General features: G+C 38.8%; 1 protein-coding gene across 1 annotated transcript in view; it reads right to left on the bottom strand.

Annotated features, from left to right (window-relative positions):
* Positions 1–18,868, bottom strand: part of EMB2771 (E3 ubiquitin ligase) — a 119,354-nt gene that overhangs the window by 34,939 nt on the left and 65,547 nt on the right. Inside the window, exons 21-29 of the mRNA XM_089168936.1 lie at positions 12,774–12,867; positions 12,609–12,691; positions 12,371–12,427; positions 12,126–12,203; positions 11,853–11,974; positions 11,602–11,762; positions 10,858–10,934; positions 10,604–10,717; positions 10,427–10,528 (exon numbers count right to left, since the gene is read on the bottom strand). Of these exons, the coding sequence (XP_089025062.1) occupies positions 10,427–10,528; positions 10,604–10,717; positions 10,858–10,934; positions 11,602–11,762; positions 11,853–11,974; positions 12,126–12,203; positions 12,371–12,427; positions 12,609–12,691; positions 12,774–12,867 (888 nt within the window). The remainder of the gene's footprint in view (positions 1–10,426; positions 10,529–10,603; positions 10,718–10,857; positions 10,935–11,601; positions 11,763–11,852; positions 11,975–12,125; positions 12,204–12,370; positions 12,428–12,608; positions 12,692–12,773; positions 12,868–18,868) is intronic.

Raw genomic sequence — 18,868 nt, 5'->3', positions numbered from 1 at the left:
TTTTATTAATGTTGAAGTTTGGGCTGTCACTGTTCATGTGAACAGTGTTATGCCATTATTCCTTGTTTCCTTTTTAGATATGCTACTCTTTCTAATGTCAGAATCTTGCTATTTTGGTGGTTTCTAGAAAGCATAATTTCTATTTTCTATTAGTTACTAATTTCAAAACTTTCCTTTTTCAATACTTTTTATTTTGGACAAATTTTTGGAGTTAGTTTTACTATAAAATTCTGTCCATAAGTTGCACTTTTTATTTCCTTTTTTAGAGGGCAAGATGGCTCGCTTCTCAAGTTGTAATCTAGACTATTGATATCTATAAGTAAGAGGCTGTGATTCTAGGAGTATTAAGCTAGAATCGCAGGCTTATGTGATTCCTATCAATTCTTCTTCTTTCTTCTCTTCTTTTTTCTTCTCTTCTTTTTTCTTCCTCTTAGTTCTTCTTCTTATTGCACTGTTTTGGTTGATTAAAGTTTATTTTCTAACATGGCATCAAAGCTTTTTTTTTAATCTTAGTAGTTGTGAAGCTAGGCTTCTGAAAATATAGGGTTAGGATTTGGGAAGGGCAGCAAGGATTAGGTTCTTAGTGGGGTAACAAGGGCAGAGATTGGGATTGAGTGATAACAGATCTGCGGGTAGGAGAACCAAATGGGGTAGGGTTTGCAGAAACAGCAACTAAAATATGGAAAGGTGAACGGAATAAGGCTGACTTGTTACTTACCTGTAACCAAGTCAGATAATGAGCTAAGATGAGGATGGAATAGTGAAGGCAGCAAGCCACTGCTGAAGGAGAATCTTTCAATTAGAAAACCCTAGTTTTCTTAATCGACAACCTGGAGGTACCATACTGTTGATGGAGAAGCTCTACTATAACCTTACTCTTAAGCGTCAACACTCTTTTATTAATGTTGAAGTTTGGGCTGTCACGTGTCATGGGACCAGGGTTATGCCATTATTCCTTGTTTCCTTTTAGATATGCTACTCTTTCTAATGTCAGAATCTTGCTATTTTAGTAGTTTCTAGAAAGCATAATTTCTATTTTCTATTAGTTACTAATTTCAAAACTTTCCTTTTTCAATACTTTTTATTTTGGACAAATTTTTGGAGTTAGTTTTACTATAAAATTCTGTCCATAAGTTGCACTTTTTATTTCCTTTTTTAGAGGGCAAGATGGCTCGCTTCTCAAGTTGTAATCTAAACTATTGATATCTATAAGTAAGAGGCTGTGATTCTAGGAGTATTAAGCTAGAATCGCAGGGCTTATGGGTTCCTATCAATTCTTCTTCTTTCTTCTCTTCTTTTTTCTTCTCTTCTTTTTTCTTCCTCTTAGTTCTTCTTCTTATTGCACTGTTTTGGTTGATTAAAGTTTATTTTCTAACATGGCATCAGAGCTTTTTTTTTAATCAAAACAGTGTTGTTCTCAAGTATTCTCTTCTGAAATTTTCTTTCGATTTTCTTTGGTGCGCAACCACCTACTGCTGCAACTAATATACTGTTAGATCAAGTATTAATTTAAATTGATCTTCCCCACCTATTACCCCTTTGGAAGATCCCAGAACTGATTTTTTTTTATCCCCTTCGTTAGCCTTTTGTTTTTGCATACTACAGTTTTTTGTTCTACCCTATTCGGGTCTGCACTCTGCAGAATTTATTTTATGATTCTTCTTCAAGTTCTAGGCTGCTGGTTTCTGAAGATTTATTTGGGACGGCTACTAGTTTATATGGTTTTCTTCTTAGATGACTTATGAAGGACTCAAATAATACCTATCCATGCTACTAACAACCCAAAAAATCCAGATGAATATTGGCTGTATGTTTCAGTTTGCAATCCTTTACATGATGGTTCCTACACAAGCTTTTTGGGTCTTTTCTAAGGTTCGATCTACCTAGTACTTAATCCCTGGGAAGCTGTTTCCTTTTTTTTATGATAAGGGCTGCGATTTACCCATCTTGCTGTGTTTACATCTCAATTATTGGCTTATAACCTACGATGCTATACAATGTTTCATGCGAATCCCTGGGCAACTGTTTCCCTATTTCGTGGGTTGAATTAATTTTTAAATTTTTTTTTCCATAAAGACTTGTACCTACTCTGTTTCTTCTAATATTTTTTCAACATCTCAAACCTGAATTTAGCATCAACTAGGTTCTACTCCATTGACTACTGTTGTTTCTAACAAAATTTTTTTCTACCCACCTTTGGTACTACACATATTTTGTATTTTTATTGTTCTTGATTATCCATAGCTGAACTCATGCCTCTCCCTCCTCGTCCATATTTTGCTTTCTATTAAATCCCATCTACACCATAACTCCTCGCCATTGGACTATATTTACCACTGATACTATATATTTACCACATTACAACATACCCTACCATGAGGTGAACTTGGAAACTATATTTCTTGGGATCTTTTTAAATTGGATATTGGTTATTGGTTGTCATTAATTGTCCACGTCTAATGCTACACGTGAAGGGGAGAATGGTACCTTATTCTATATCTACTCAAGATGTGTTGATGAATATTATTGTGAAGATCTTTGCCCTCAACTTATGGCATTCTACAACAAATTTTTTTTTTTTAATGAATAAATAATTAAATTACCAAAAGCCAAAAGGAGCACATACAAACAGGATCAAGGGGGAGGGGAGAGTCCCAGTCAAGAAGGGGACAGGAAAGAAGCTGAGAGGCTCCAAGAACTAACAATCAACCTATTTCTTGGAGAGTCTACAATAGGGGGTGGGGGAGAGAACGAAGTCTCGAAGAAACATCAAAGTAGATGGCATTCCAAATCATATCTCTAGAACGGGATTTGGAAGACCATCTTCGGAAGTTACACTCCTACCAATGATGGTGAATAGTGGCGGCAAAGACAAGCTTACCCACAAGGTCACAGATAGAGGTACCGGCAAAATTTCTCAGGATCCAGTTCCAATCTCGAGCGAAGCGCAAAGAACGACGCGATCTGGGCCAAATGGATGCAAGGGCTAGGGACCAAACAAAGCGGGAAATAGGGCAACAGAAAAAGAGATGGTCAATGTCCTCTGAACTATTCCAACAGTTGGTACAATTTGGGTTAGCGGGGATAAGGCGGCTAATGAGAAAAGCTTGGGTAGGCAGGGCAAGGTTAAGGGCTCTCCAAAGAGTAAGGGCATGGCGAGGGATGTGGCATTTAAACCAAACAAGGGGGGACCAAGGTATAGGGGGGACGGAGTTCTCAGGAGGTTCCAAGCCAAGGAAGTAGAAAAGGAGGTAGGGCGGGGGTGCAACCAAGTAATACGGTCGTCGGTGTGGGGGAAGAGGGGGGGAGGGAGCTCCAAACCTGTGTGAGACATGGGTGGGGGGAGGGGGACCAAGAGCCAAAGGAAATGAACGTGGAAAGGGGGGTGGATTTTGGGATACGGGTGTTATAAACGGTTCGAGGGCCAAGGAGTGTACAGGATACCCATCGGATGCCAAGGGTCAAGCCAAAAGGAAGTGAAGACACCAGTAGAGACAAGGACAGAAGTGGCAGAGAGAGCACGACCACGGAGAAGGGTGGCGAGACAGTCCAAATCAAGTCATTCTTAAGAAGGTAGGAATAGACTCAGGAAACCCAGATGGAATCATAATTGGAAGCGATCTTCCAAATGAGCTTCATGAGACAAGCCATATTCATATCACGAATACAGCAAATTCTAAGACCTCCCTCAGATTTGGGACGACAAACAGACTTCCAGCTAATAGGATGAAGGAAGCAGGGAGACTCAAGGCCTTTCCAGAGGAAAACACAGAAAATGGATTCTAGGAGTGGATGATAGATTTAGGAAGGGAAAAGATACCACACCAGTAGAGATAGGAGGATTGGAGGATAAAACGGATGAGCACCATTCTCCCAGCAAACGAAAGCAGCTTGCTCTTCCAGAGTTGGAGCTTTTTCCAAATATGATCAAGCATGGGGGAACAATGGTGGCAAGTGAGCCTACCGGGGATAAGGGGGAGACCAAGATAGGTCACAAGGAAGGAACCTGGGCTGAACCCAGAGAGCAAAAGGAGGGAAGCTCTAGTAGAATCAGAGATACCAGAGAGAAATATGGTGACTTTCTCGAAGTTGACTCTAAAACCCGAGAGGGATTCGAAGTGGGAGAGGTTAGAGAGGATAAAAGAGATGGAGTGGTCAACCTTAAAGAAAATCATGAGGTCATCAGCAAAGGCGAGGTTGGTGAGCTTGAGGGAACGACACTTGAGAATGGAAGAAATAAGCATCTGATCAGTTTTGGATTGGAAGAGGTGGAAGAGCACAGCCAGTGCTAAGGTGAAAAGGTAAGGGGATAAGGGGCATCCTTGACAAATGCCAACTTGCGAAGGGAAAAACCTAGCTAGGGAGCCATTGGTGATGACAGAGAAGTGAGGAGTGGAGATACAAGTCTCAACCCAGTGGACAAAGGAGGGGGGGAAGCCCATAGCCGAAAGGACTTCACTGATAAAATCCCATCGAATAGAGTCAAAGGCTTTATGAAGATTGACCTTCATAAGAGCAGCAGGGGAATGACCAGCTCTGTCAAAACCACGGATAATCTCCGCACAGAGGAGGATATTGTCAGAGATGCTCCGTCCGGCAATGAAAGCCGATTGGTTGGGACTTACCAGAGAGGGGATAACCAATTTAAGTCGATTGGCCAGGACTTTGGAGATGAATTTATAGATGAGATTACAAAGCGAAATGGGACGAAAATCAAAGAGAGAGGAGGCACCAGGCTTTTTGGGGATAAGACACACGAAGGTATTATTGATGGTGGAGAACTTGGGAAGGGTTAAGGCGAAGCTGCGAATAGCATGAATGAGGTCAAGCTCAATGAAATCCCAGGTGGCCAGGAAGAATCTCATACAACAATATTATTACCTACCTTTACCTATATTGTCATTTACCTAACTACTTGGTCTGTAATAACCAATACTACCTTACCTACTTGGTCTGTAGTAACCTATATTGTCTTTTACCTTACATACTTGGTCCGTAGTAACCTATATTGTCTTTTACCTTACCTACTTGGTCCGCAGTAACTCATGTTATCTTTTACCTGTCTACTTGGTCCGTAGTAACCCATACCACCTTACCTACTTGGTCCACAGTAACCTATACTGTCTTTTACCTACCTACTTGGTCTACAGTAATCAATATTTTTTTTTTTTTGGATAAATAATATATTAAATAACAGAAAGAAAACAAGAGAACATATACAAAGGGGAAGAGGGGGGAGGGAGATCAGTTAAGAAGAAGACTGAAGGGAGAAGAAAGACTTCAAGAATTAACAATCAGCCTATTTCTTGGAGAATCAGCAATAGGGGGTGGGGGAGAGAGCGAAGTCTCGTCGAAACATCAAAACAGATGGCATTCCAAATCATATCACGGGATCGGGATTTTGAAGTCCATCTTCTCAAGTTACGCTCCCACCAAAGATGGTGAATAGTGGCTGCAAAGACTAGCTTACCCACAAGGTCACAGATAGTGGCACCAGCAAAGTTTCTCAAGGTCCATTTCCAATCTCAGACAAAGCCAAAAGGACGTCGCGATCTAGGCCAAATGGAGGCAAGGGCAAGGGTCCAAACAGAGTGGGAGAGCGGGCAACCAAAGAAGAGATGGTCCAGGTCCCAGGGGCGGAGCCAGGATTGAAAATGGAGGGGGGCCGAATGTATGTGGGCCAATGTGGAACCCACTGGTAGGTCCCATCTCGAATATATTATTATATTTTAATGTATAGTCTCCATTAAAAATTAGGTAAATTAACAAAAAATTCGTTAGTGTGAGAGAGAGAAAGGAATAATTTGAGAAAGAGAGTGAATACGTGATGTGGAGAAGATTTAGGAAAATTCCAAAGTTTGCTAACTACTTCAATATTTTGTGAGACGTGTGAGAAAAAAAAGAGAAAAAATAGGAATAAAAGAGGAGATTCATGAGAGAATAAATAGAAATTAAAATAAGAGAGGATATATAAGGAGAAATTCAGGGATCGTGAGTTAGTTTTTAATTAGAATTTAACATTTTATTCCTTAAAACTAGGGATTTAATGATAACCATTAGATAGAGATTATGAATAACATTTGTACCCATCATTTTTATCTTAAATTGTTATTTTTAATTTTTGGAGGGGGCCAAATAGTGGTATTTCACATTTAAAGATAGAGAAATAAGGAAAAAAAAACAAGGATACTTACAATTTCAAAAAATCCGGGGGGGGGGGGGCCATGGCCCCCTCCGGTACCAACGTGGCTCCGCCACTGCCAGGTCCTCTGAACTATTCCAACAAATGGCACAGTTGGGGCTAGTGGGAATGTGGCAGCTAATGAGAAAAGCTTGGGTAGGTAGGGCTACGTTAAGGGCTCTCCAATACTTTACCTATTACTTGCCTTTTTGCGAAGCATTTATATGGACATTGGGGTTGCGATTTTGAAGATTTAGTGTGGATATTTCTCCCTACTACCGGCATTATGTGGATAGTGTCTTTGATCTTGCTATACTTATGGATTTTGTTCGTCCTCAACATCGTCGATTGTTCTCATTATTGGATGGTTCTTTCAACATGAAGAAGTAAAGTTTTTTTTTAAGTTGGTGCTGATTATCTCCTAGGTGAAGTTTTCTCAGTGTTTATCAACGTCTGCTATTGCTACACGATTCAAGATTGGTGCTACCTTTCAAGTTTATTCTTATTGCGCAAGCTGAAGTTTTCTTTATGTATACTCCAGCTTAAGGGGGAGTGTTGAAGTTTGGGTTGTTACTGTTCACATGAATAGTGTTATGCCATTATTCCTTGTTTCCTTTTTAGATATGCTACTCTTTCTAATGTAGGAATCTTACTACACAAGTTTTGGTAGTTTCTATAAAGCATAATTTCTATTTTCTATTAGTTACTAATTTCAAAACTTTCATTTTTCAATACTTTCTAAACATCGACAGATTTAAGGAGTTAGTTTTACTAGAAAATTCTATCCATAAGTTGTACTTTTATTTCTTTTTTTAGAGGGCAAGATTGTTTGCTTCTCAACTTGTAATCTAGACTCTTGATATCTATAAATAAGAGGCAGCGATTCTAGGAATACCAAGCTAGAATCGCAGGCTTATGTGATTCCTATCAATTCTTCTTCTTTCTTCTTCTCTTCTCTTCTTCTTAGTTCTTCTTGTTATTGCACTGTTTTGGTTGATTAAAGTTTATTTTCTAACAGTTAATAACTGAAATTTGAGTTCTGTTACATGCACAGGCATTCTATTTATAGCCTTTGTACTGACTTTACTAGCTGTACTCAAGCTGTACTCAACATAGATTACAACTTGAATTTAAACAGGACTATGATCACTAACCTAAAGGACTACTTATCAGGTTTGTTTGATTAATTACATTATCCCTAGTAGACCTGACATAACCTAGACAGACTCAAACAAAAGTTATAAGACAGACCTTGTTGTAATTTCTAGTTACAAGTATGCCACTGCTTATATAGAGTAGGACTTTTGTATTTACAAAAATGCCACTGGTGTCTTGATAAGTGGCCCTATGCTGCTGGGCAGCAAGCCTAGGGCTTCCTTTGGGTTTTGGGGCTTCTTCTGTGGTAGGTATTAGGACCTACCTCACTCTTAGGAATATGTTTCAAGATCCTAATCTCGAGGCCCATCTCACCAACTCAAAAAAGAGAATTCCGCAAGATCTAGCTGAGTTGGTAGGATTTTCCTTTCAACACAAGGGGTATTAGGGGATTTGGGGTCGAAGCTTCCTTTACAACCTATTTTAGCCCATCTGAACACACTAGTGACCTCAGATTTATGAAAAGAGATAGTATCAATGTGACTTCCAATTTGGATGCCAATTAGGATGTGTCTACAATCTACATTAAAGTGAAACCTTAAGATGGCCTATTGTACACATCATATACTCATACATTGATGCTCAAAGTTCAAAATTCCAACAAATCTAATACATTATATAGGTTCATAAATGATAATTCTAATTACAAAGTTCAAATGATAATCCAATCATCAAATTTGCAACTCGAGAATCAAGACTTGAAACCCTATGCGCTAAGCACATCATCCCATCCTGCATATCATCTAGTCTCACTAACTGGAAAATGAGAGTTCACCAAATTTCAACGAGATACTGACATATATGTTGCTGTGTAATTCTACTAAGACTCCACACATGGACCTTACTCTTATACCAAAGGTTATGCGGTGAACCAATAGAAAAGGAAGACACCAAAATAAGTCAGGAGACTTATTTACCAAGCCCACACTAGACCTGATCACATTTTCTGCTAGCCTAGTTGGTCAGTACATGCAAAATCCCTATTCCTCACACCTTGATGTTGTGTATAGGATATTGAGGAACTTGAAGGCAGCTCCATGAAACAGAATTCTGATTTCTCCTCATGATCACCTTCAAACTAAGTCCAGCCAGTCTCGGGTTCACTTAAGGGTATTGGACCCATTTTGGCGATGGTACCTAGTTACAGCGAGAAGCAAAAAAGCAAACAGTGGTAGCTAGATTCAGTACTGAAGCTAAATTAAAAGCTATGTCTAATCATATATGTGAATTGTCATGCATGAAAGAGTTAACTCTGAGATCTTTGTGTTAAGGTGGAGCTACCTATCGGCAGTAAGACTGCAATAAGCATATCCAACAATCCTGTTCAACATGATTGAATGCAGCATGTGGAGATTGATTGTCACTTTATCAGAAAGAGAATGAACAGGTATTTCCATATTCCATCCGATGGTCAACTCACAGATGATTCTATTATACTAATAAGCACTAAAGATTTCATGTGGATATTGATTGTCACTTTATCAAAGAGAGAACGAACAGGGTCTTATCTACACTACCTATATTCCATCCAATGGTCAACTCATAGATGATTCTACTATAGCAATAAGCACTAAAGATTTCATTAGCAAGTTGGGCACAATTGATGTTTATGCAACAACTTGTGGGGGTGTATTGCAAGTTGTAACATGGGTATAATGGTAGAATTGTCTATAGGGATTCATTTATGTTGCCCTTAGTGCATGGTTGTCAAAGCATCCGCCTAGGCGGCAAGGCGGTTTTTCAACTGCCTTGTTTTGAACTGGTTTGTTAACATGCAGTTTTGTTGCCGTTTTTTCACCAAATTGCTACCACTTTGTCACCTTGTGTACCTTATTGCCGCCTAGATGCCAAAACGGTCGTCTTTTTGACATTTTGTACATAATAATATTTTTTCTTTATTTTTTTTAAAATCAAATTTTATTCTACAAAACCATATAAGAACTTAATAATCAGTCATTTCGAAATCAAGAATCAATGAATCATTAAATGGATAAGGCACTTATTTGGCATCACACTATCATAGAGGTAAGTAAAAATGTAAAATTACTACTTTCATTCTCATACTTATAATTTGATAAAGTTAATAGTCATGTATTATGATGTTTGATGAGATGAACTTATGCTTGTGTTCTTTTTTGAATAATCTTTCATAATTATGATTCTTGAATGCTTGTTTTTTATTAGATGAATGTGATTCTTAAATGTTTATTTAGCCTTATAATAGAAATTTATCAACTTAAAAGTAGTCGTATTGAAAAGATTTGACCCAACGCTTTGGTCGCCTTATTGCCGCCTAGGAGCCGCTTTGTCGCCTTATTGCCTAGGCAGAGCCCTGACTGCTTTGGTTGCCTAGACAACCTTGCCTTAGGGTATATTTGTAGCTTGCACTGCTTATCCATTAATACAATTGAACTCGCTTTGCAAATTGACATTAAGTTTTATTCACCAAATTATCCTTACTAAATAAATCAAATAGGTGAGAGAACCAGATAAACTACTCAACACAGTTTTTCTCTCTACCTTTCACGCTCCTTCCTTTTCCCTTCATCTACCATTAGTTGATAACTGTTATTCCTTGCCAGAACCAACCTGTACCTATTTTCTAGCTCTTAAATTTGGCAAAAGAGACCCTTTTTTAGCATTTTGGTTGGACATGCAAATGTCACCAAAATATAACAAATTTCAGATAATAATTGAATGTTGTTAAATTGGGATGCATGGACCACTTCGAATGGTTTGAATCACATGCAGGAAGATTTGCACGTACTCTTTTTAGGGGAATCTGGCCGAAAGATTGGCCAACACCCACTTGACTAGCGCCTAGAGGACCTGAGAAGTTAAGAAGAGTACACATCAAACCTTCAAGCTTTACCTTACTTTGACTATTCGAAGGGCAATCGTAGAATTAGTGGTTGAAGTGTTCAAAACTTCAGAGCACAGCAGAGGGGCTGACCAGCAGCTCACTTATTTGTGCCTTTCTTGCGCAAAATTGGGAATGCTATGGCACAGGAGAGTCTAAAAACTAATTAAGTATGGCAAAGCTGAAATGTGGAGCAACCTATAGGGGTTCAAAACATGTTACAAACTTACAGCCATCTGGAAACCATAACTAGCATGCCCATCTGCAGCGTTACGACTTCGAAGAAATCTCAGCAACCGAAACGTCTGTAGGTGTCCTGAGCCAGCCATAACCTGTCCGAAAATATTAGCAGTAGGTTTCCCAGATTTTTACATCAGAAAATGAGGACCATGATAAAATATTCTTACAACAGATAGGGAAAGAACAATGAGGTGCAGGCATATCTCTAATGTGCCTCGATCTACATATTGAGACAATCCTTTGGGTAATGTAATCCCACTTGTAACAGAGACAGTCTTGATCTGCAAAAGTCAGTGAACAATTTCTCAACCCCCAAAAGGCATCAGAGATAAGTAAACAAGCACACACACACACACACACACACACACGCACACACACACACACACACGCACGCACGCACGCACAGAGACAGAGATCATACCTCATTCAGAAAGTAGACAGCATAATTGTAGAGTAATTCTTGTGCATCACCATTTCTGGTGCCAGCATATCTCAACCCTATGCACATTAAATTTAACGTTAACGGAACTGCAATTGAAAATTTTAACTAAATGCAGATTTCACATAAAATTTATTGCTCATTTCCTCGATTGATAGCATGCCTGAGCATCGAATAAAGGACTCAGATCCTACTCAGACCAATAACGAACAAAATATCAGAGCTGCTGGGAACCAGTTGCTTTTTCTTCATGACCTTTGAGGATAGGCTTGTTAGTTGGGCAAAAGTATCAAAAACTCTGTCTTAGACTACCATATTGACCTGGCCGAGATGGTGCATATTTTTCATTTTATGGGATAGCAGTTTTGGTGGGAACACAGGCATGGCTGGTTATGAGACTTTAAGGGAAGCTTGTTTTAATTTTAATAAACATATTCAATATTACAAACTATGTGAGGGTATAAACTATGTGTAGAAGATGAAATACTATATATGCTCAATATACAATATAAGAGAGAGCAGACTTTCCTAGCCCTGACCAATATTCTGTAGTGAAATGCAAAATGACAATATTTTCTATCAATAAACACTGGGCTTAGAATATGTTTAAAGAGAACAAGGGAAGAAATGCAACTGCAAGACAATAAGAGGGAAGAACCGAAGAAGGGGTTGGGCAGAGCAGAGTACCAAAAACCTGCATACTTCAAATCAGCATAAGAAAATTACCGAGAGAGATGCATGCTCCAGCCACTATATTGACAAATGCCTGGACCAATGCTTCAACATCTGTTTCATCACAGTCAGCTGTCTCGTCATCTAGGTTCAATAAACCCATCTTCACAATATCAGGAATCTGGGATTGAATCCATTCCCTGGAAGGCTGGACCCTGTATCAACAGATATATCAAATTCAATATCAACAAAAGATTGCAGCTGTTTTTCAAAATTGAATTGCACAAGTCCCATGTTAACATCACCTGCTCCACATAATCAAATTCCTTGCAATGACACGGAGCATTATAAAATCAGGCCTCACATATTGCAGTTCAAAATGGGTATGAGGAATAGAAAGCCTAGATGCCATAACTTCCGAATCTGTCTGCAAAAAGAAAAAAGTTGCCATGTAAGAACATCCTGGCCAATCCTGAGGAACAATGTAGTCTACACTTGCACTGTATGCGAAAAAGTGGACTTGGATAGCACCAGATATTGAACATATGCTGTAGTACATCCTATACAAAAAAACTCGCCTTTAAAAACATTAGAGCAAGAGCAATTATAGCTCCAGGGGCGGTGACATCAACATTGACAGGTGTACCATCCATCATCTAAAAAGAGTAACACACAAGGGAATGTTAAAAACCATTAGAATCAACACTTCTAGACATAGACTTCTAGACATAGAAAAGTACTAAAATTGAGTTCCTGATATGTTTTGCATGAAAAAGAATCCAAGTTAAAGCAAACAATTTAAAAACTCAGTCAGTTATGAAACCTGCCCAGCACCACGATTTTGCTCATCTGTTGATGGTATTATGGTAAGTGATCTCTGCTGATGAATACAAACAAATCAGAGGCAACACAGAAAAGTATGAGACTTATTTTAGACTTAGTAGGCAATCAATCAAGTAAGGCTATCAGATTTTTATCTGCCAAAAAGCATAGTTAGGACAGTTGTTCAAGAATAATGAATATATAAAAACTTGAGCACAAAAACATCTAAATCAGCATACATTATGAGATTCTTTGCCACCTATGTATTGGAACAGCCGCTCTACCAAGTTGCCCATGAAACCAAGCACATCTTCGCCTCGACCTTCAAGACAATTTAACTCAGCTATTTAAAACATAACCCTTTTAAAGAAGCTCAATTACAAAAGAAGAAAAAAAATCCTTACCCAAAGCCACTAGTCCCATTGCAGACCCAGCAGAAACAGCATAACCTTCTCTTTCAAGTACATTATCACCTCCACTTCTACGGCCTATTTCTCCCTGTAAACAGTTTTAATTAACACATTAAATCCTTAGAATGAGTACAACAGGGGGGGGGGGGGGGAAGAGTGGAAAAGGGATAAAATTGCTCCATCAATTCTTGAAGATACTATAAACAAATATGGATGTAGAAATGTTTACCTATTTCACCAAAGACTAACAAAAATTCATTACCAGATTCTACTGATGACATAGTTGACCTAAAAAGACGCAACATAGAAATTCCAATTAGTTAAAACTGGTTTCTCTCTAGGGTCTCTTCCTGCTAAGTATCTTGGCCCTCCCTTATCCCTGCTAAACTGACTGGTTATCATTGCTCTCTGTGTTGTATCTCATCCATGAAAGGTTGTGGCTCCAAAAAGGCAAGTTCCTTCCTATGCTCAAAGCTTGTGCTGATCAAATTCCTCCTCCAATCCTCTTACATCTATTGATGCAGTATCTAGACTCTTCCGAAATCCACAATCAAAGCCATGGAATATGTCTTCAGTGGCTTTCTCTGAAAGGTTAGGAGACCACTAAATTCATCCATCCTATCAACTGGGCCTTATTTTTCCTTTCCAAATCTGAAGGAGGCCTAGTTATTCGTAGAATATGAAGCTATAGTATTGCTGGCTCCCTCAAGATAATATGGCTATGGGATGCATGGAATTTCTGGGACTCCCAATGTAATGTTTCACACTACAGCTAAGGATGTCTAGGATGCTCTAAAAGAGAATTCTTCTCAAGATTGGAATATCTCCAGAATCTATGGCCTTCATGAAACAATATCCTATAATCAGAATAGTAAGTATGTTGGTGATTATTATTTATTATACTGCACTCAGGGGCATGTGGAGGAACTTAATGTTCATCAGCCCTCTATTGATATCAATGACCTAAAATCCAAGCAGGCTGAATTCCTGAATGCTAAGTTTATCAGACTTAGGATCTGACTGAAAGCCCAACAAGAGTGTTATATTTGTTAGCAAGAAATTCCTTCTATAAATGAGGGATTTTCCTTCTACTGACTCTGTTCCTTCTTCTAAAATTGAAACCACATCTTTTTCAAGGATAGTTCTGCCTTTGGCATTTATGGTTTTTAAAAGGCCCTTGGGAGCAAGACATGTGGAGGAAAGAGAGGGTTGGTTACGATAACTGACAGCACTTGGTGGGGGATAAATAGGAGGTAAAACGTGAGGAGAGTTAACGGTTGTTTCATGATTATCTTGGGCAGCCTTTGGCTGAGGGCAACAAATGCTGTACAGGGAGACTGGCACCACTGTAACTAGGTTTCTTTCTGTATTTTCTTGCTACTGTACTTCAATCTTAGTCCTGATAAGAGGTTCCCATCAAATTGGTATTAGAGTGAGTTCAACGCATAAGAAGAAAGATGAAGACTGGACTGTCCATGTTTTCCGGTAAAGGGAGTGTGAATGGATGGCTTGGAAAGATTATACTTTTTCATTTGGAACATCAGACTGAGTATGAATATCAATTGGGTGTGGCTCTCCAACACCTGGAAAAGGGGATGCCTTGGATTGGGTTTACCGGAACTGCTGGCCTGAGTTTAAATGGACGAGAGCCTTAAGGAAGCTTTGAAACTTGATTTTGATGTTATACAAGTCTTCATACAAAAGAAAAAAGAGCAAGAGCTCAGGAGAATGTTGATAAGAAAACACCGGAATGAAAGGCTGATGAATATGAATATGGAAATGAAGTCAATGGAGTGGAATGGAAACCGATTGCAGGATCGTGGGCGACAGACTTAGAGGAGAGAAGAATCTTAATTATTAGAGAAGGGTATTGAAGACATGGTTATTAAAGTGGCAAAGCGACCAAAGCGATTGGGGCTCCGTCTTGGTGATTAGGCGATGAAGCGGCACTTAGGCGGCAATAAAGCGACCAAAGCGGTTTAGTCAATATTTTTAATATAACTACTTTTTAATACAAATACTTTTTATAATAAACTAAAGTACTAAACAAACATTCAACAATCACATTCATAAAAATAAATATTAAAAATACATTCAAGAATCACAATTATGAATAACAATATTATTCATATATAGTTTAGTGAAATTATTTCACAAAATGTTTTTAACATGACTTTTTTGTTAAATATACATGAATAATATTCGAATTGGAATCAAAATTGATGTATCCTTTTTTCCCTTTTTTTAATCAAATTGTGCCGACATGATAAATTAATAGATCTCATTATTCCAATTTCCAAGTTATTGTTTATTTAATGATTCATTGATTATCAATGTTGAATATGGCTCATGCTTCACATTATGTTTCCGACAGGCACTTTGGGCCTCGGAGTTCATTTGCAAATTGGGCCTCGATTCCGAAATGGCTCACATATTTAAATTTATATACGACATTGTAGAATAAATTATGATTAAAAAAATAATAATAATAATATGCACAAATTACAAAATGTAAAAAAAGCGGCTGCTTTAGCATCTAGGCGGCAATATGGCGCAAAAGGCGGCAAAGCAGTAGTGCCTAAGCAAAAAAGCGGCAAGAAATCAACCTGTTAGTTAAGCAGTCACAATTTAAGTGGTTCAAAAGCCGCTTTGCCGCCTAAGCAGACGCTTTGATAACCATGATTGAAGAGGCTAAAGACGGAGTCCTTGGACAGGATGATGTGGGGAGGCCTGATGCAGAGGGAGATGAGAAGGTCGATTGGGATAGAAAATGGGAGAACCAATGCCGGAGTAAAGATAATCTCATCTGGGCGGCTGATCTCTAGCAACACCCCCTTCAAGCAAAAGCAATAGAGGAAGACTCGCATCCAATGTGGGGTTAGTTACTGCTTATATTCTGGCATCATTTCGCTTACGACTGAGAAGAGAGGGGTGTACCAAGTTTTGCGGCAAGATTTGTATACAAAAATAGGATTTTGATCACAGCTCTATATGCAGCGGGAGAAGAGACAGTCCAAGGAGGATCCATCGCTGGACCAATAGTTGAGAACCAAGGCAGGATTGGATCAATTGCACCACTGTCCCAGGACCACATCAACTGGCCCAAGGTATTAAATCAATGAAATGGGCCTTAAAGGGCCCAGCTACAACATACCTCAAGCAGCCCACCGTTCAGAAAAGTATTTCGAAAATGGGTGCATATACCCCTGAGCCCATCAGATAGCCCAGGAAAGCATTGTCTTTCATGGAACAACTTGCAGCAGCAACGCAGGAAGGATTGGATCTGCCGGAGAAAGCCATGTGCCGCTTTGTCAATTCCCTACAGGTGTCGACACATGAGAAGGTAAAGGCTCTAATGACTCGGCTTGAGTTTGCGGTTAGGTCGAACTGCCATTTTAAACTGTTCGAACTGAGACAGGGTTCGATACCAGCATGGCACTCCGAACTAAATCTTCTGCGGCAATCTTTTGGCAAACACAGGAACGTTTATACTCCTTTTTGTGAGCGTTTGTTGGATTTCGTATGGATTGACAGCAAGGGGAGATCAAACAACTGTGGAGAATTGAGTACAAAACCTGCAGAGATTCAACTGTGGGGCCTCATTTTTCAACCTGCCGATCCTCTCACTCTTTCTAAGCTAGAGAATATGCTTAGTTCTCCCAGACTGGCCTCTGAGGTACTGCATCTGCTTCAAAACTATTTGGGAGAATATGTTCCTATACATTTTGCAAAAGCTCTACAGTTTAGGGGCTGGAAAGCTGATGTTGTTCTTACAAAATTAAAGTTGAAGACTGAGGTGAATAATTTACTAAAGCCTCCGTTTACTGAAAAAGTAGGTTTTATTGGGTCAATAACATTCAAGGTCCTTTGGAAGAACCCAGGAAAAGAACCTGTCATTGTTTAATAGATCATGATCTTGTTGGGAATTTTCTTTTTGGGTTTACTAATCGCCCCTATCATTCTCCTTCTTCCCTCAGATTGTTACCTCCGAATATTTTCAAGGGGTTATATTTGTGCTTAATGTGGCAAATTCCACCTGGTCACTGTGTCCTAAAGGCAGAGTTACCAAGAGATATCAAGGATTCAACACGTATTGAGAAAGAGCTCAAAAGGATTCTGTAGTAACTTGCATGGGGAAAAAAGGTTAAGAGGGAATAACTTCCTGAACTCATGCCATTAATTGTTGATGCTTTGATGGATGGTGCTACTGTTACTAAACGTGTGGTGGCAACTCTTGGTCAAGTTGTTCTAGGTGCTGTCTGTGTTATTGCTCCATATAATGAGTACCAATAGTTAGTGAATGGCGAATTACCATGGATGTGACCTTACCTCACCTTGTAACCAGGTTATACTTTTGTGTTTTCTTTCTATGTAGTTCAATCTTAATCCAGATAGAAGGTTTCTATCAGCTGTGGTCATGGCTTGGCTTTTCTGGTTAAGATTATAGCTCTAGGTGAGGACAGGGCATGGTATGGGATGTAATGGACGACAGCAGGCAGATCAGCTCATCCAATGGTGCATACTGTGGTTGAACTATTCAATCACACAATTGACAGATGCTGGGTAAAGCATAAAAGTCTCAGTGAGTATAACATTTTACTAATTAATGTTAGTGGCTAAGGGAAGTGAAGAAGTAGCATCATCTCATGAGTCATGACACTGATCAATTATTTTGTCTAGAGGTGGTTGATCTTTGTCTGTGTCTCATGATGACCTAGTCAATCAACCATGAAACATATCCAACTGTTTGAGATATCGACTACCTTATCTACTGCTAGATTGGCAAACTAGTATATCTGCATGTTTTGTTTCCTAATCTCCTACTCCTTGGGCCATTGAGATGCTTCCTCACACGACTGGTAAGTCGAACATGTTTTCTTCTTTCTGGAAGTCTAATTGTTCATCTCAAGTTATTCTCACAAATGGATCTTGTACTCATGTTTTCCCGTTATTGTGCCATCACTCGTTCCTCTTTTATGTCATTATCTCTTGTGCTTCATGTTCATCAATGACTCAATTATTTATTGCTCTTTCATGTGTTAGTCAATCTACAAACAACCCTAACTGCTAAATCACATTTTAGCTTTCTTATTGGATCTTTCAGGACCTTCAGCCAAAGAAGAGAAACAGTGCAAGGCATAAGAAGCATGGTTTGCGCATCCTTGACATTTCTCCTTCACTGATTGCTGCATGTATTACTCATAATGGTGCACCTCCACCTCATTGTGAAGCTTGTCAGCATGTAACTTATCATCATACTGTTTTTACCCTTCTCCTGATGTGACTTTTTCTTTTAGTTCAGTCTGATACATGGGTCCGTCTTGTGTCAAAAGTGGGTTATTTCGTTACCTTTTCTGTTATGCTCGGCTTGAATGACATGGTCACATTTATTCAAGGATCATTACACTTTGGTCAAATTTTAAACAATTTATTAGAAATTAGAAGTTCAATGTTGAATTTGATATTTTTTACAAAGGAACCATCACCATTTGTTAGAATTGAGTCCCTTATTTGAAATCCTTCCAAGAAAAGTGCTCAGAAAGCCTATTTAATTACAGACATTATATTGCTTCTTATATTTGGAGCCTGGACAGGTTATTTAAATGGTGGACCATAATAGTTCAGAAGTAGTGGTTTTGTGCCAAAATTGCTTTCAAAGCTCAGATTTGTGTCCTGTGAACTTAAACACAACTGAATAAAGAGGGAAGAACTTCTAGGCAATCCACCCAATGATGACATACCAATCCTAACCCAAAAGTTGAAGGGGGGAAAAAACACTATACTGAAAAGTATTACCCAAGCTTGCAGAGAAATCCATATGCCATAACTGAAAGGCTTACTGTTTCAATAAAGAAATCAGTGATCACAGAGGGTGAACATTCCACCTAGCAATCTTGATCGATCTCACTTCTTTTAAAGACTATAAATGAACTAATCTAGACTTTATACATGCATACCACTTGGGACAACTTATAATTTAGTTGTGTTTTGATAAGGTTCTTGAATTTCAGGCACAAAATTAGCTGTTAGTCATTATGACTAGATGAAATCAATAGGATAAAATGAATATCTACCCCAAGGAAATTCAA

Source organism: Hakea prostrata, chromosome 1 (genome assembly GCF_041222555.1).
Source record: "Hakea prostrata isolate BN-2017 chromosome 1, UWA_Hpros_2, whole genome shotgun sequence".
NCBI classification, from domain to species: domain Eukaryota; kingdom Viridiplantae; phylum Streptophyta; class Magnoliopsida; order Proteales; family Proteaceae; genus Hakea; species Hakea prostrata.
This window is presented reverse-complemented; position numbering and strand designations above follow the sequence as displayed.